The sequence below is a fragment of the Cantharellus anzutake genome (assembly GCF_015039405.1).
Source record: "Cantharellus anzutake strain C23 chromosome Unknown EI90scaffold_18, whole genome shotgun sequence".
In the NCBI taxonomy this organism is placed as follows: domain Eukaryota; kingdom Fungi; phylum Basidiomycota; class Agaricomycetes; order Cantharellales; family Hydnaceae; genus Cantharellus; species Cantharellus anzutake.
In genome coordinates, this window is record NW_024066968.1 from 219072 (window position 1) to 236545 (window position 17474).

At 48.8% G+C, this 17474-nt stretch overlaps 8 protein-coding genes across 8 annotated transcripts; 6 read left to right on the forward strand and 2 right to left on the reverse strand.

Annotated features, from left to right (window-relative positions):
- Positions 1-534: 534 nt before the first annotated feature.
- On the reverse strand, positions 535-2847 carry EI90DRAFT_3185295 (peptidase M24, structural domain-containing protein; the record flags this gene model as incomplete). Its single annotated transcript, XM_039066377.1, has 11 exons — positions 535-1054; positions 1110-1136; positions 1188-1268; positions 1324-1438; positions 1489-1538; positions 1587-1753; positions 1807-1903; positions 1960-2105; positions 2160-2458; positions 2509-2638; positions 2694-2847. The coding sequence occupies 11 exons, from the start codon at positions 2845-2847 to the stop codon at positions 1019-1021; spliced, it is 1302 nt and encodes a 433-aa protein (XP_038917200.1). The 3' UTR covers positions 535-1018.
- A 21-nt stretch (positions 2848-2868) lies between these two features.
- EI90DRAFT_3052802 (ubiquitin-conjugating enzyme/RWD-like protein) lies at positions 2869-4100 on the forward strand. Its single transcript, XM_039059980.1, has 6 exons — positions 2869-3019; positions 3085-3166; positions 3226-3321; positions 3377-3465; positions 3521-3668; positions 3727-4100. Exons 1-6 carry the CDS (start codon positions 3005-3007, stop codon positions 3843-3845), a joined length of 549 nt encoding a protein of 182 aa, XP_038917201.1. The 5' UTR covers positions 2869-3004; the 3' UTR covers positions 3846-4100.
- Positions 3920-4618, reverse strand: EI90DRAFT_618528 (5-hydroxyisourate hydrolase). The gene is made up of 4 exons (XM_039067859.1): positions 4514-4618; positions 4363-4459; positions 4167-4305; positions 3920-4106 (listed from the first exon to the last, which is right to left on the reverse strand). The coding sequence occupies exons 1-4, from the start codon at positions 4545-4547 to the stop codon at positions 4020-4022; spliced, it is 357 nt and encodes a 118-aa protein (XP_038917202.1). The 5' UTR covers positions 4548-4618; the 3' UTR covers positions 3920-4019.
- A 2-nt stretch (positions 4619-4620) lies between these two features.
- Positions 4621-5998, forward strand: EI90DRAFT_620033 (uncharacterized protein). Its single transcript, XM_039067862.1, has 3 exons — positions 4621-4730; positions 4781-5458; positions 5513-5998. The coding sequence occupies exons 2-3, from the start codon at positions 4906-4908 to the stop codon at positions 5926-5928; spliced, it is 969 nt and encodes a 322-aa protein (XP_038917203.1). The 5' UTR covers positions 4621-4730; positions 4781-4905; the 3' UTR covers positions 5929-5998.
- On the forward strand, positions 5701-8920 carry EI90DRAFT_619608 (P-loop containing nucleoside triphosphate hydrolase protein). Its single transcript, XM_039067861.1, has 7 exons — positions 5701-6371; positions 6422-7366; positions 7426-8057; positions 8195-8319; positions 8371-8543; positions 8593-8646; positions 8710-8920. The coding sequence occupies exons 1-7, from the start codon at positions 5910-5912 to the stop codon at positions 8725-8727; spliced, it is 2409 nt and encodes an 802-aa protein (XP_038917204.1). The 5' UTR covers positions 5701-5909; the 3' UTR covers positions 8728-8920.
- A 3181-nt stretch (positions 8921-12101) lies between these two features.
- EI90DRAFT_620444 (uncharacterized protein) lies at positions 12102-13437 on the forward strand. The gene is made up of 6 exons (XM_039067864.1): positions 12102-12545; positions 12616-12758; positions 12827-12910; positions 12974-13067; positions 13123-13194; positions 13306-13437. Exons 1-5 carry the CDS (start codon positions 12264-12266, stop codon positions 13132-13134), a joined length of 615 nt encoding a protein of 204 aa, XP_038917205.1. The 5' UTR covers positions 12102-12263; the 3' UTR covers positions 13135-13194; positions 13306-13437.
- Positions 13436-14450, forward strand: EI90DRAFT_620423 (uncharacterized protein). Its single transcript, XM_039067863.1, has 4 exons — positions 13436-13437; positions 13537-13857; positions 13975-14164; positions 14340-14450. Exons 2-4 carry the CDS (start codon positions 13729-13731, stop codon positions 14351-14353), a joined length of 333 nt encoding a protein of 110 aa, XP_038917206.1. The 5' UTR covers positions 13436-13437; positions 13537-13728; the 3' UTR covers positions 14354-14450.
- On the forward strand, positions 14360-15850 carry EI90DRAFT_620446 (uncharacterized protein). Its single transcript, XM_039067865.1, has 2 exons — positions 14360-15070; positions 15169-15850. Exons 1-2 carry the CDS (start codon positions 14547-14549, stop codon positions 15632-15634), a joined length of 990 nt encoding a protein of 329 aa, XP_038917207.1. The 5' UTR covers positions 14360-14546; the 3' UTR covers positions 15635-15850.
- Positions 15851-17474: the final 1624 nt, after the last annotated feature.

Sequence of the window (17474 nt, forward strand, 5' to 3'; positions counted from 1 at the left end):
AGCACGCACATGCTTGGATATATCTTTCACACAGACAGTGACCAAGTACGTGAGAGTTCGAATGAAATTGATCAAGGTTTCGGACCTCAGCGGACTGCCACTGCTTTGCTTTTTTTACGTGCGACAAGTTAGCTAGCCTCCCACCGCACGAAGGGCAATATAAACTGTCGGGACGAAAGTGACCTTGTCGATTGAGTCAACATATCAAAGAATGGTTCGCAACGTCCAAGGCGCATGCCATTTGGCATGCATGTGGACACAATCAGCATCTATTACCTATATGCGATAGATGCTAGGACATTTGGCAAATCGGATGCTCAACACTGGGAGAACGGCAGGAGGCATGCTCCGTCACGGGCAGCTTCGAAGAAGGGACAGTTACTTACACCGATCACGTTGAAAGTCCTCAGTCGGGGCTGTCTCGTCTGTCTGAGCAACTTCGATCGCATTGCGTTTAGGCTCGCACAGGCCGTTTCCCTGAACGATGACGTTCGAGTATGTATACTATTCGGATGATCGAACCGTCGCCGGGTCGGATGACAGGGGTATTGGGTTATCGATGCTGTCCGGATGAGACGCCAGCATGTCCATTCCATAACTTGTGGCAAAGAAAGGTATCGGAGTGTTTAAAGACGTTATGATGTCCCTTGCACGACAAGCAAGTATCTGTCTTATGGCGCGCAGTTCTGGGAATGGAGGGGGAAACACAGACCATGCCTTCGTCGATCCCCCGGAGGAGGGGATGTGACAACTGGGGAGGTGGTAGTTCTGCGAGACCACGCCTGACAACAGTGCTGTCGGTTAATTCCCCTGCTTCTGCGTACATGATTCTGTATTGAAGCCTCAGGACATCTGACACGGTAATGAACATGAGATTGAGACTTCAGTTCCGTGGTCTCGCTGGACTCGAGCGGCTCCGACGAATCATCCTGAAGCAAATAAAGCGATCCGTAAGGGAGGGGGGGTATGAAAGGCTGCTGTGCATTGTGACCGCGACGCTAGACGCACCCGAAGGATCCTAGTAGTCAGTACCGCGACTCACAACTTCCTTGACCTGGGTAATGGTGCGTCAGTCAGTGGAAGCAAAAAGTTTAGTTGGCCGAACGCACAGTTGGCCGAAGAAGTATCGTGTGCTCCTACAACATAGCATAGGTTTAATTTAATCGCGGAAAAAATCGAGTACTTACAAACTGGGCTGTCATGGATCCGGGTTGATCTTTCAACGGTGGATAGTCTTGAACAATACCTTCTTGCACGAGTTTTTGAAGCTGCGGAGCGTCCTTCCATCATTAAACACGCGGTAACATGAAAAACTTTCCTTACCCCATACAAGTATGACGTCTCGCCAGCACGATCAAGGTATCGCCTACAGAATGGTAGTGTACCGAAATGCTTGTTGATGGCAGAAAGCACCTTCTTAGCCGATGCCGGAGCATCTCTGCCACCAAAAATCAGCCCTCCCTTAATTCGACCAAAGCTCTGACAAACCTTCTTGGCTTTGGACCCCCTAAAATCTTGGCATAGTGTGAGACTTCCCCCTGCATCTGATGTGAGTCCAAAACGAAATGCGACGTCATCCAACTCACACTCTCAACCACATGTCCCCGGCCCGTGCTGCCAAACGTCTCGATGGCAAAATACTCCCCCTCCTCCATTTTGGTCCTATCTCCGGTCTTCACGATCGGTACCGACTTTCCGCCATGTATTTGGTACAGCCCGATGGTATGGCCAGTTAGATTTTCGATCGACTTAACTAAGATTTACGACTAAATATTATGAGGCTAATGCCAATGAGGCTTCACTGACTTGGCAAGGTGTTTGTCCCGATTGTCACTTCGTAGGATTCCATGGTCTCTTGAATGTAGCCTCCTATTTCCCCTAATCTGACGTCTATTCCTGCTTCCTAAATATTCGGGGGATTGGGAAGCAAACAACGGAACCACTGGACGTGCAACCTACCCGAATCCCTGTATTGGTTGCATCTTTGACGGCTGTCAGCAAGTTCTCGTAGTCCGGATTCCAAGATAATGTGAACGCGGAGTCACATATCCTCCCTTTCACTTGCACTCCAATGTCGACCTTCAAGATGTCCCCCGATTTGAGCACTGACCAGGAACACCGGTCAGAAGACCCCTCACAGCGGAGTAGAACATGCTCACCAATCTTATCACCTGCATTTGGCGTATAATGGGCAGCACAGTCATTGAGACTGAGACCTGTTGGGAAGCCAATGCCGCTTTCCATTCCCTTCTCTTCGACCAGAGCTCTGGTACTATCCTCAATACCATTGGCAATTTCTGTCATTGTCATTCCCGGACGAACCCAACGGCGCGCGTATTCTCGCACTTGCCGGTGCACTTCCGCTGCGCGGCGAATTGAATTGTACGTGTGCTCGGGATCTTGGTTAATTTGCCGCTCAACATATCGTTTTTCCTCCGAAGTTGTTCGATAGTGGTTGCTATCAAACAGAGTTAAGCCAGAGCAATCAAGAACACCAACGTGGCACACTCGTCTTTATATTCCTGTATTTGACCCTCCGGGTAAACATTATTTGGGAAAAGCTTAGAGAGACCGACTCGGGGTGGATCACTTTGGACAGCCTTCTGCACTTTCTTCTTCCTCTTCTTTTTCTTCTCAACTTCTTCTCCACGTCAGAGCAAATAGTTAACAAGTTAGAACGGCGCCAATCGTACCTTCAATTGGAGACGCTCTTTCGTTCCCATTCTCATCTCCCTGTTCTTCGACAAGAGAGAGATCGGTAGCAGTCCTTGGAACCTTATTATCGGGAGGGACCTCCCGAGCCTCAGCGCTTGCGGCAGCTGGTACTTCTTGTTCCGTCGAAGCCATGATTTGCAAAACCGAGGTCTCTGCGGAAGCAAACCTGGAGACCTCCGATGCAGGCACGGAAGCCACGATTGAAGCGCCTGCACAGCTCTGACTCGATTTTTGGCATTCCCTCAACAACTCATTCAGTGTCCGCACCACCTACTGACGGCCATTCATCATGTCTATGGTAAAGGTGCGCGATTGGATGTTGGGACCGGTGGGGACGATTATTCTTACCCCCTTGTTCGGATCTCGCAGATTTGGTCTATGAAGAAGTCGCAAGATGCGGCTGCCAAGAAGAAGCCAAAAACGAGTGCAGCCCAGATCCGTGTCCAGAAAGGTGCGTGCTGTTTTGTCGTGTGATCGGACGATCCGCTGACCTTCTTCTGACTTGTTCAGATTTGACGGAGCTGGAGCTGCCGAAAACGATGACGACCACGTTCCCTAACCCCGAAGATCTTCTCAATTTCACGCTTACACTGACACCAGACGAAGGCTAGTTACCAGCTTAGCTCGTTTCCCTCGATATTTATGCTAAATGTTGGTTCAGGAATGTACCAGGGGGCATCCTTTGATTTCTCCTTCAACATCAACAATAATTACCCGCATGAGCCACCAAAGGTCAAGTGCATCCCTAAGGTTAGTCCCACCTGTCCATTGCGCGTGTTGTAACTCAACTTTGTTTGCATGGCAGATTTATCATCCTAACATAGACCTAGAGGGAAATGTTTGTTTAAATATTCTTCGGGAAGACTGGAAGCCCGTGCTCAACCTCAACTCGGTCATGGTTGGGCTTCAGTATCTTTTCCTTGAGCCCAATGCCGATGACCCCTTGAACAAAGGTGGGTGTCAATTCTCAGCGGTGTCATTCGGAATTCACAGCCCTCCTAACACGTACAGATGCGGCCGAGGACCTGAAACGGGATCGCGAGGGCTTCATGCGGAACGTCAAGAATTCTCTGAGGGGTGGGACGGTCAAAGGAGAAACATTTGACCGCGTTTTCGTCACGTCGCGATAGACATGTGCTCATATGATCATAGACACCGCATACACACCGATACAGCACCTTATCTGCCGTAATGTACCTTCATACTTGATTTGCCGTCAACGATACCTTCACTTCCCTTTGTGATCGGTTTTGTCCCATTCATTGATATGCAAACCGTGGATTAGACCGTTTCTGGACCACATATCAGGAACCCCTGTATGTAGTGTAAGACCAAGGGCTAAGCAGTAGAGGGATATGATAATGTTCGTCCTTGGCGATATGGAAAGTAATCTTTAAATGGCCACAAGGCTTAGTCAATGTCCCCTTGGAGCAAACTGGTATTGTCCTTACATCTATTACGGGGTAAAATGAATCTCTTTTGGTAGCCACAAAGTAGTCGCCAGTTTGGAACGTGAGCTTATAGAGACCAGGCTTGAGCTGATGGTTAGGATCGAGCAACGTTTCACATCGTCCTTGCTCATTTGTGGTTCTAGGTAATCTAATGTGTTGCATCCAGTATACACGAGAAAGGGGCATCCCATCATACCCTTTCCCCAACATATCGAATGCAGAAGTGTCAAAGTTAAACTTTTCTAAGAAGACGCCAATATCTTCAGCGGGTTTGCCAAAGCTGGAATCCAAGACTAGTGGAGTCAAAGCTGAGCGAGGAGATTCCTTTATGGTGGAGCTAAATTCACCGTGGCATGTCACAGGGGATCGAGGTAGAGCCATCTTCTACCACAGGCTGTAATCGGTGTGGCCAAATTGGCGAGGCGATTAATGTCGCTCCCCAGACACGTGACTTTGCGTTGTCGATTCAGATTTTTCAGAGCTCTGGATGGATGACTTGTACACATTTGAAGTGTTGGCTGCGGTCAACAAAATCACTCAAGAAATACTGAACCATACAGGTAGGTGTGTTTATAGCTGATTAATTAATGCAACTGGGTGACATTGCGCGGTAGGCATCAATGACAAGACATTAGCTGAGTTTGTAATAGCCCTCCATGATCAGTCCAAGACTCTTCCGGAGTTCAAGCAAAGGCTTCAAGAAGTGGGGGCAGAATTCCCTGACTCCTTTGTTGAAAATATGGATCGGCTTATTTTAAATATGCACCCAAAGCACAAGAAACGGTCCACGAATACCAAGTCCAGGATGGTAGACGCGAGCCTGGCAGCCGAGGAGTTGGTATTATCAGAGAAGGAGAAAAAGGCTCGAATGTTTCCCGGTTTGTCGAAACCTGACCAGGAATGGCGGCCATCGGATGAGTTTGATGCCCCCGTCGAAGACGCAACTGCCAAAGAGGTTGACGATCTTATGTCCCAACTCGAAGGCGTTGCGAATAAGCGCGCACGTAATCGCCCCACTGCAGGTGATTTCCTTGAAGCGAATGGGGAACCATCTCCTAAACGTCGTCGTCCGAACTCACCCAGCCCTCCTCGTCACCCACCGCGACGAAGTCCTAGCCCTCCCCGAGATCGCGACGGCAGGGGCGGTTACTCTAGGGGGCGCTCCCAGACAAATGGGAGGGTTCAGCTTGATTCAAAACCCGTTCTCTACAAGATCTATAATGCTCGAGTTTCAAGTCTGAAGGAATTTGGTGCTTTCCTTCAACTCGATGGTGTTGAGGGAAGGGCCGAAGGTACCCTGCTGTGTAATTTATGCATGACAACGTGCCATTGACGCTTTTCTGTAGGGCTGTGTCACATTTCCGCCATTCAGGCAGGTGGGGGGAGGGTCAACTCCCCTGCTGACCTATTGTCTCGTGGTCAGTCCGTTAAAGTGAAAGTGATGAGTATTGCGGGAAGCCGAATCAGTTTATCGATGCGGGATGTTGATCAACGGACAGGGGACGATCTCACCCCACATTTGCGAATCAAATCAGACGCTGAACTGGCAGAGGAAACCCGACGGCATGCCGAGCGAGCATCTTCTTCCAATGCTATTCCTCTTGGTGGATTCGCCGGAGAGGCCGCATCCCATTCGGCGAGACGCCTCACTTCCCCGAACGATGGGAGATCAAACAACTCATTGCATCCGGGGCGATTGACGCTTCCGAATACCCGAATATCGACGATGACTTTAACTCGCCAATGGCGAAAGCTGAAGTAGAAGAAGAACTTGACGTTGAAGTTCGTGAGGAGGAACCGCCTTTCCTTCGAGGACAGACGAAGCAGACTTTGGACATGAGTCCTGTGAAAATTATTAAAGCACCGGATGGTTCATTGAATCGTGCTGCCTTGGCCGGAGCTTCATTTGCGAAAGAGCGCAAGGAATTGCGGCAACAAGAAGCCAACGAATTGGCGGATTCGGAGGCTCGGGACTTCAACGCACCGTGGCTGGATCCGATGGCCAATAATCAGGACAAGATTTTCGCCCAGGATTTGCGTGGTCACCTCATGGGTCAGAAGGCGAGCGAAGTTCCGCAATGGAAGCAAGAAACATTCAACAAGGCAACAACTTTCGGAAAAATTACTTCGTTGCCCATCGCTGAACAGCGAAAAAGCTTGCCGATATACAAGCTTCGTGAACCCCTTCTGGAGGCTATACATGATGTAAGTTTTGTCCCGTCCCATCCCGCACTCTTTGTCACTGAATGAATTAGCATCAAGTCCTGATTGTCGTTGGTGATACTGGATCAGGGAAAACCACTCAAATGACCCAGTATCTCGCTGAAGCAGGTTACGCTGACCACAAAAAAATCGGATGCACGCAGCCTCGTCGTGTTGCCGCAATGTCCGTGGCAAAACGTGTAGCTGAGGAAGTTGGATGCCGATTGGGGCAGGAGGTCGGTTATACGATTCGGTTCGAGGATTGCACAGGTCCGGAGACGAAAATAAAATATATGACGGATGGCATGCTTCAGCGCGAGTGTCTCATTGATCCAGACGTGAGCGCCTATTCGGTCATCATGCTTGACGAGGCGCACGAACGTACGATTGCTACCGATGTCCTCTTTGGCCTCCTCAAAAGTATGTTGTTCCGGCTCCTTTTGAGCTCATCTGCAACGCTAACTGCTTCTTTAGAGGCTTTGAAGCGGCGTCCTGACTTGAAGGTTATTGTGACATCCGCAACCCTTGATGCCGAAAAGTTCTCGAGGTACTTTTTCGGGTGCAGTATCTTCACCATCCCTGGTCGGACGTATCCTGTGGAGATTCTCTACACGAAAGAGCCAGAATCTGATTATTTGGACGCCTCTCTCATCACCATCATGCAAATTCACCTGTCCGAGCCTCCAGGTGACATCTTACTCTTTCTTACTGGACAGGAGGAAATCGACACTGCTTGTGAAATACTGTTTGAGCGAATGAAGACTTTAGGTCCTCAAGTCCCTCAGCTCATTATTCTCCCCGTCTATTCTGCTCTTCCCTCCGAAATGCAATCGAAGATTTTTGATCCTGCGCCTCCGGGGGCACGGAAGGTAGTCATTGCAACTAATATTGCTGAGACAAGCATCACGATCGACGGCATTTATTATGTCATTGATCCAGGTTTTGTCAAGCAAAACGCCTACGATCCCAAGCTAGGCATGGACTCCTTGGTTGTGACGGTAAGTCCTTAAGTAACTTCCCGTGAGGTTCTCAAGGTTGAACATCAAATGTCATGTAGCCCATTTCTCAAGCCCAGGCTCGTCAACGTGCTGGTCGAGCTGGTCGCACTGGTCCTGGAAAGTGTTATCGACTGTACACAGAAGCGGCATATCGCAACGAAATGCTCCCCAGCCCTGTTCCAGATATTCAGCGACAGAATTTGGCCCACACTATCCTCATGTTGAAGGCAATGGGGATCAACGATTTGTTAAACTTCGATTTCATGGACCCACCACCCGCGCAAACGATGTTGACTGCATTAGAGCAGCTATATGCGCTGTCAGCGCTTGATGATGAGGGATTATTGACGCGCTTGGGGCGCAAGATGGCGGATTTTCCGATGGAGCCGCCACAGGCCAAGATGCTCATTGCATCGGTTGACCTGGGCTGTTCCGAGGAAATCTTAAGCATCGTTGCAATGCTATCGGTGCAGAATGTGTTTTACCGGCCAAAAGAGAAACAAGCTCAAGCTGACTCAAAAAAGGCCAAGTTCCATCAACCGGAAGGAGATCATCTCACATTACTAACAGTCTACAATGGCTGGGCTGCAAGCAAATTCTCTAACCCTTGGTGCTACGAGAATTTCATTCAGGCCAGAAGCATGAGACGCGCACAAGATGTGAGGAAGCAGCTCCTTGGTATCATGGATCGGTGCGTTTCTCGGCTCATTGTTTACCCTATCACACTATGGCGAATCGCACGCATAGGCGGCCTCGCTCGTCCCGCCTTTCCCAAACTTCATTCGTTCTTCGGGCACATGGCCGATAGATTAACATTTACTTTTTTAGATACAAACACGACATCATTTCATGTGGGAGAGATTACAATCGCGCACGCCGTGCCATCTGCTCTGGATTTTTTCGCAACGCTGCCAAAAAAGATCCACAGGAAGGCTACAAAACTCTTGTGGAGGGTACTCCAGTCTACATTCACCCTTCCTCGTCGTTATTCAATCGAAACCCAGAATGGGTTATCTATCATGAATTGGTCCTCACGACGCGGGAGTACTGTCACAACGTGACTGCCATGGAACCCAAGTGGCTCGTGGAGGTTGCACCTCAGTTCTTCAAAATTGCGGATGCCAATAAAATCAGTAAGCGGAAGAAACAAGAGAAGATCGAGCCTCTGTACAACAAAGTGCGCCATGTCGTTGCCAGAAATATGACACAAACTAATCCATTATTAGTACGAAAAGCCAGACGAATGGCGTCTATCTAAAATCAAGCGTAGTGCCCGCTCGGTATGCTCACTTCGCTTTATACCAACTGATCAATATCGCTCATGCAAAATTTTTGTCATTCAGAGTCAAACATTTGGCTAGATCTGACAAAACTTACGCACTCACAGTTGTCGTGTGAAGGATTGATCTCTAGGATAATGATTAATGTCATACGGACAACATGTCGTAATTAATCCACATTAATTGTACAACTTTACTGGTTACATACCTGATACCTATGTATTAATAACACTGCCTGATCAGTTCACGGGTCTCGGCGAGTCCACCTCGACTTAGTTTTGAGTAGTTGCCCCGACATATATTCACTGCGTTTAAGCCAAAAATTTCGGTGTGGGAAATGGTTGGGATTGGCCCGGTTTCCGCGAAATTTCCCGCGTCGGATATTGGTTCTGTCTGCTGGAGGATTGAGTCACTTCTGCATGGTTGGGGCTAGGAAATGATGGGGATTTGGTGGTGGCTGACAATCTATCATATTGATTTCTCGTCCAATCCACACCTGGAAACTCTAAACCACAGCATATATGTACATACAAGAAAAACATTCCGCCCGAGTCTCCGGAACCACTCAACGACGACCACCTTACATCACAACTCAGGAGCGCAGCTCCTGCCCACAAACCTAGTACCTTGCGAAAGCTACGTGGGGTTCCACCCAAAGAAAAAAACATTCCACCCCTAACCTTTCACCCCTTTATACATCATATCATGGGGAACAGATGAACATACGAAAATATCAAATTAATGCTGTCCTGCTGCAGATTGCAACGCATAACTCATTGGTGAACCATAGAGCAAAAGCCCACATAGCAAGTGGGAGCTAAAGAGTTCACAGGGGAGAAACAAACCAGCAGAGATCAGTTCACTGGACTCAGAGACTAGTCCACTAGAGAAGAGACCACCAACACGGCCCTGGATGTTGAACATAACATATCCGACCCCGTACATCTGGAATAATAGAAATGACAGCTATTCTAGTAAGACAACCCAAGTAACCCAGAGTAAAAGTCCAGCCTGAGTCCACTGAGTCTGCCGCAAAGAGCAAGTACACATGCCCCCTGTGGATGTTCCAGCTAAGCCGACCATCGGAAGGGAACGCCAACAAATAATACAGACGCATTTCCCAGGTGATTTATTGGTCAGTTTATGTTATATGTAACAGAAAGTGAGAGGATGGCACGAAGAAATTAATTTGATGCAAAGCGGATTGCACGAACAAATTGGGGACACGTGGTTTCATGCATCAATTTTCCGTCGACATTTCCGTTGTCGGACAAGCAAACCTCGATTTCCCATCACAGAAAAGGCTGGGATTGCACGGCATCCGACAGCGGAAAGGGCTGCAGAAATTTTTGGCTGAAACGCAGTGATTGTTGATTACGCTGGCATCGTCCTGGCCTTGTGGCGTTTACGCTTACCGCAATTGTCAAACGCAAAGATGACAGCGCTTCAAGCCTTCACTGGCTAGAGACATTGCACCTTTATTCAAGGGCCAGACGGCTATTTGGAAAGAATCCGATGAGAGTCATGCCCGCTTGTGCTTTCACAGGAGTAGGGATACCGTAATCCTCGGCGCCCAAACACTTGTTGGAGACATGTCATGCGAGGGAAGGTGGGCTCCCATCTTGAGGAATTTGGAATGCAGGCAGATGTCATAGGTTTAGCCTTTGATGTGTTTGAAGAAAACTCGAGAGGGAAACGCCAAACACGTCTCAACCTCCCACCCTTGTTAAGGATTAATTACCCGCATATTGCACAACCAGTCGAACTTCTCTGAAGCTGTGCCCAGAAGAATACGACCAGAATTGTTGGGGAAAATATTGCTGGCCAGTTCAAATCCCCAATGCTACGTTCGACATTCCCCCTAGAACCAGAACTGAAAGATCTATGAAAGATGACGAGGGCTTGATTCGAACCCGACGGCTGGTGCCTGTGATGTGTACATTCAACAAGTATCACCTATGAACAAACACCGACATACTGTCGGAAAGAATGGCATTAGTGCATATGTTTCCAGTGACCTAAGGCACAAAGCTTTGGAGCAATGCTCCGCATTCTAGGTCCAGCGCATTATGATTGGTACTCATGTCCCCGACAATTTATTCGGAGATTGTCAGGTCGGCACTCCATGATACCATTAAATGTGGGAGATCATTTTGGTATATCTGTGTTTTATCAATTTCCCATTCGTAAAAAACATAAAGAGGAATGCTGGCCTCATGCTGGACGTCCCTTACAAACAACCTACACGTGAACATCTTGGGGATGTTGAAAAGCCGTATTCGATCGGAATGCACCAGAGTTATCGCTGAGTGGAATCAAGGGATCGCAAATGTGGGAAAACCAATATTGCAGTGCGGAACAAAGAGAGGAATGACAAAACACTGCACAGAAAGGGGAAAGACAATCCTCCGCTGCCGATGATAGGAATGGCAAGTAGAAATCGTTAGGGACCATAACGGCAACGGTCAGGTGAATGGGGCACAGAAGCATCTAGGTCAAATGCAAAACCGGGTGGGTCAGGAGTTGTGCAGTCTGACAAGCTGGTGTCCACCGATGCTATGGTTGAGAGATCGAGCGTCCAGGCCCAGTGACCTTAGGAATGATGGGAGAAAACACAAATAGAGTGTGTATGGGCATCCGGCACACCAGAGGAGACAATGTCATCGACAGCGACAGCACATTCAAATGATTCATTTCATGTCTGTATTCGGAGTTTCCCTTTACCCCGATACTCGGGGATTTCCGATTTTTTCCCTTAGCTCAGATCAGCATCACAATCACTTCTGTGTCCTAAGTAAGCGTTCTCTAGTATGCTGAAGGCGATTTGTTGGATTGTCCATGAAGACGGGCCTTGTCGCTATTTTGGCGGAGTTGCCCGTTATATTTGTTCGCCATAAAACATTATTATGCAATTATGTACCTAGACGTGCTTTGCTGATAAATTACCTTACTGTCTTTCTGGTAGCGTTAAGTGAGTAAAGGGTAGTTCGGACTCACTTGCCCATCCATTTGAAATGCCATCTCGCCCACAATTTCGGCGCTCAGCGACTCTCACGGGACCCATTCATTTTTTCAGCAAGTACTGTTAGACACTTTCGGCTAGATCATGTTCCCAATCAAGTTCGAATATTTCTGGGGGCAATCCAACTATTCGAGCCTTTTCTCTTCTCTGACTCAGGCGTATACAAATTATATTATGGGTCCGGGTACCCGGGATCACTCTCGTCACAGCTGCGCCCTATTCATGATGCAGACTCGCACTTGCAGCGTGGGCCGTCGAGTCAATAACTAACTACATCCAGTAATCCTCGCGGCCCATGCGTCGCTTCACACTCCTGTGTTAACGAAATGACAACATCTGGCTCCCTGAACTATACAATATATATCATAGTTCGAAGGCCATTATATGAATTGTTGGTTGGCACATGCACCTCTCTTCATCGAACGAGCTCTAGTATGATCAGATCACCGCATCAAATATATTCATGATCAGTCTGGTTGCGTTCTCTGCTGTGGCTCGTGTGTATGCCATTTGATGAGATTGATCAATGAGACTGCGCTGTTGTCACCATTGTTCTTGAACAATAATTATTCTTTGGCTTCGGTGCTTGATTCGGATGGCTCCGACTCATGCAGCTACGGCGGATCTCAGATCAAATGCTGACACGAGGCATGTTCATGTTGTCGTGGATCGCACATACCTGCGGATTGGCTTCGCTGGGTTGCATTTCGATTCCCCCCTCCCCACCTTCTATTATCCTGACATTCTGGCCTATCAACAACATCAAATTTCCTTCATGATGGCGGGTTCCTTGGTCTTTTTTCAAACTACTTTATGTTTTGATCGTGGCATCCGAAAATTCACATCAATCGGAGGTGTTTTTTTATCCCCGATCGTAGTGCGCTTTCATTCCTTTGAGAATCCCCGGCCCGTTGCAACGTCATAAAGCTGGTCTGACGCCGAGATAGACCCTTAAATCATCAGCGTCATCATTATGGCCATATCCGACCAAGATAGGCGATAAATGCGCCTTTCTATTTGCCCCTTGGTCTTGTCCGGTTCAAGGCTCAGTTCAGACGGCCCGATACGACAACGGCCTGGAGATCCATAAGTACGAATAGTCGCGTCTCCGACGTGCTTTCTTTCCCCTAACTCCTGAGCTATTTGGCTTTTTCTTAGCGACGTTGATACTGATCGGAGGAAACAGCATCAGCTTGGCTACATCCACTTGCCTGGGTCCCAGCTCCGACGTCTGGTGTCCCCGTCCGTGTTCAACCAATCCCCCCTCAAACTCTGCATAATTTTGACGTTTTCTTTTACACGCAGCTCGCAACACCCATCACCCCTTCGCGCCCCAAGCGTATTTTGTTTCTCGGTGCACCCCCCATTCTTTCCGAAGCTTTCAAAATCGCGCACCGAAGTAGCTTCACTATTCGTAACACCATCTTTAGGAACTTAATTTGGATCATCCCTAGCGAACATCGTGACCCGGAATTGATTTGGTATAGGAGTTGTGTAGGATCACCCCACCCCTTCTACCCTGTGGCGTAAGTATCAGCTATATCCACGGCTTTATATTTCCCCTAATTAATTCATCGGTTTCCCATATCAATCTCGCGTGTCCAACTCTCAATTCTTCATGATCTCGATTTCGGAAGACGACACAGTGTTGCGAACGTTCCCTCGTTGCAGGCAGATAACCCAAATTCCAAATACGCGGAAAACCCCCTTTGTATTGGCAGATTCTCCGCCTCCGACACCAAGTCATTGTGTGGCGGAAAACTATAAAGGTGACTGATCCCCTAGCCCGGTATTATCATTCCCAATCAAAAATACTCTATCCCGCCCAGAAATAGCCTTGAATTCCTACTCACATAACCATTCCTCAGTACCCCCATCCGAAAAGAAATTATACCTAACGGAACAATAGCCCTGCCAACCCACCTTCCGTGAATCTTCTTGTTGATCCATAGTATCGCGATTTGCACTTCGCCTGGCACCCCGCACAGCTTTATTGACACCGTTGGCTCATCCTTGTCAACCCCTATCATCCTCCTGAATACCCCTAACGTCTACCAACAATGACGGACGCACAAGCTTTGAGCGCCCTTAATCAGCACCTATCAAGCGCCGTCGCCATATCGACATGGCTAGAGAACCGCCCCGGGGCCGGACCTGAGGGTGCACCTTACGATAAGCTGGGGAGCGAGGTACGATCTCGTAGTACAATATTCGAAGTCCGAACTAACCCTTCTTGAACACTTCTGCTCCACTCCTATAACTTAAACTACACGCTTGTGACTGCCTTTGGGGACCCTAACGCGCAGCTCCGAGGTGCGCTGAGCCAACTTTCCCATCTTTCCACAGGGCCAGGCTCACGGCCTGGTGACCTGAATGTCACCTGCGAGAGAAGGGAGACTAGACGAGAGCCTGTCATTGTCCTTCCGCCAATTAGACCCCTTGAGAATGCTTCTGCCCTCCAAGGACATGTACAGATGAGACCTTCAACGGCTGGTGGTACGTAGGTCTTGGTTATTGGATCGTTCTAATGACAATGATTGTTCCCCAATTGTTGCTCGTCTGTGGGTGCCTTTTTAATCTAGTGGGACTCCCGTCTGCGGGCTCAGTCCACTCTTCATTGCCGTTCCCTCCCGTGTGTCTAACTTCGCAGGTTCCCCCTGACCAGGATCAGCTAGGAGAGTGTGAACCCCGAACACCGATTGTTCCTTCCCAGGCCGGCTTCGATAATCGTCGACACTGTTACTGGCTCACCAGTGAGTTCAGGATCATCTTCTTACCCCATATCTCTCATCCATATGGGTGGCTTTCCGCACTAAACGAGACGTCGAGACATCATTTGTAACACACTTCCTAATTTCAAACTACATAACACGCCTCCATGGTTTTCTTCTCTGACTTTCTCCCGAAATTAGACCAACCCCGCTCGACAACAAGCCAGCCCCACGTGTCTGGGGACGCTTACGAACAGCTTCGATGTAATAGTACCCATGTGCTTTTCTCACCTCTCGGGCCACTGCCTAGCCGCAGGTCTTCATTTCCTCCTTCTGGCGCTGCGGGAGCATTCTCCGGCTCTCTGCGTGGCGTTGAATCGCCGAAATTTGGGGCGATTGGGCCCAACCGGCGGCCTGGTCCACCGGGCGAATATGTGTGGCGAACTGAACTAGACGAGTATAATTCTAGTGTGGGAGCCGTCACTATTCCTCAGAATCGCCTGTGGTCAAGGTTCGGCCTGGAGGATGGAACCAGCGGATCGAGGGGCAGGAGAGCGTCCTCTTCTATCCTCACAAACGCGGCTGGACTCAGGATCTGCAGAGAGTGTAAGCAAACAGGGAGATATAAGGACGGAAAGTGCATCGAAAAATGGGGTCCAGGACCTGCCGGTCCTGGCACCGTCTGTGATCGGTGAGCAACCGTTATGAGACCAATCGGGGTTCTCGAAGTGCATCCATATCTGACGTATCGTTGGCGCCTCTCCCTTTCCGAATTTGACGCGCATGTAGGTGCCGGAAACGCATGAAGAGATCCCAACAAAGAATCGCAGAAGCAGAGGCAACGCTCGCAATGATGTCCCATACTTCGTTTGGTCATTCACAACCCAATTTTCACACGCTGCAGCATCCCGAGCAGCCTAGCGCGCCACCAGCTATGCCTGAGATGAGTGGACACCTCCCATGTCCGGACGTCACAGGCAACGAATTACCCCGTGCCTACATGCCATCGGCCTCAACAAGCACAGGATCAATAATGAGGATTCAATCACTACTCGGCGACAGTGTTGGCTCTGCTCCGAGCCGGCCGAGAAGTGGTATGTCTCATCGTCCAGGGTCATCGTCTTCATTATCCCGGTCGGATTCTTCTGAATCACTGGGAGAGACGGAAGCCGATGGGCCGAGCCAGTCGCATAATAGCATCAGTTATGAAGATAACTTGTACTCTCAAGCGGCTTCGAGGTCCATGACACCGTGATGTCAGTTCCTTCCGTCCAAGCTTCGCAGGTCTTAATGTCGCCATTTTTGGCATTGACGGATTTTCATTGTGTGTTTTGGGCTAGGGTTGTTTTTGATCAGCAAACTCCGCTCGTGTATGTCGCATCGGATCTGCCCCATACACTCTCACCTACCTTGTCGTATACGCTTTTGCATTAGCGGAAATCCTCTAGACGATTTTCACGTTATATTCCTGTCTTGGCTTCTTGGCTCTTTACCTGGCTCGTGCCGTAAGCTTAGTCGTACATATTCTTTTCCCATGCGTTCTTCCCTCAATTGTGGCGTGACACGGTTCACCTTAGAGGTCGTCTCGATGACCTTCGTCATAGGTCGTTGAGACCCAATATAACGGAGTTAGAGAATATCTTTCTCTTCTACTGACAACACCACATATGCGTTTGGACCAGTATTAATGGAATGCATCTGTGGTTTGGAGACGTACGTGCAGATGAAGCTCAATCTGATCTGGCTAGCCCAGCTTCTGTTGCACCCCTGCAGAACAGGAATACTCGACCCAAGTTCGAGGGGGGGGAAATTAAACACACATTGCATGCAACGGTGTTCTTTAGTCTTGCCCGAAGTGTTTTTCTCAGCCTCATGGCTTTCGGTTTCCAACTTGCAAATATTGGTCTCTCTGTATGGTCTGGTGGATCATTTGGAAAGCTGTGGAGATCTAGCCAGCCCTGATCCGCGCTCAAGGCGGAGTTGCAGTCTCATGAAAACGGCACATCCCGCGAGCCGCATGGCGAGGGACGCCCCGTCCTTTGCGGCCAAGCGCACAATTCAAGTCACTCTACAGGGGAAATACTTGACCCGAAATGGTTTGTTTCGCATCTTCACGACGCTCACCGAGGCACTTGTGTGAGGGACCTTAACGTCGGCAGAGGCCGGCGATTGAGTTCGGATGGTTAAGGGACTCACGAAATCTTAGGGTAATCGAAAGTCGCTGAACCAAAGTCGAACTCGATATTACACTAGAGGGTGTAAAATACAAGATCTCTGCCTTATTCCATTTACCGAGGTTCCAGCTTACTGTGGTATAACGACCATTAGTTCATTCCCACGGCCTCCGGGAGTTGCCGGTGGTGTCGAATCAATTCAATCATGTTCATTTTCAATTCAATCCAAAATCTTCATGCGACATGCGACGAACTTATGGTCGTTATAGGACAGTATATACGGTTCTCTACGCTTATGTAAGCTTATCGCTTACAACTTGAGACCAGTATTCGGCGGTGGCCGAATGTCCACGCAGCGTATTTCTTTGGAAATTGACGCAAATTCTGCAATCGGCCGCTTTGAATAATGTTGTCCTCGGATTAGTTACTGGGATACCCGTCGGGCTGTCCGGTGGATGCTCTGTCGGCTGGATAGGAAATTCTTGATGTTGATCCCACCTATTGGCGCTGGTTTTCGATATTTCCCTCATCAAACAAAGCCCGCTCCCGCTTGGTCACTGTACCAAGCCCGTTTTGCTCCTGATTAATTTCTTAGGATAGGATAATAGGTATGATGATTTCTTCTTGTCATCCCTTCGCTTTATGTCCTGCGGGCATTATCAATATTGCTCGGTTCAAGACGCCACCAAGTTCACAGGAGCGGCCAATCGTGCTTCTACATGGTGTCTGGGATACATTGATCCTTCACACCGAGCATCGAGGCTTGTCCCCCCTTCGACTACACTGTACTTCAGTTGCATGAGCTCAAACTTACGAAATTAAAATGAGTTTGTTCTAATGTCTGACCTCGAGATTATTGCCTCATCATTCTCGTTAATTCGTGCACAAAAGGACGCCTTACGGAACATGCTGCGAGGCAGT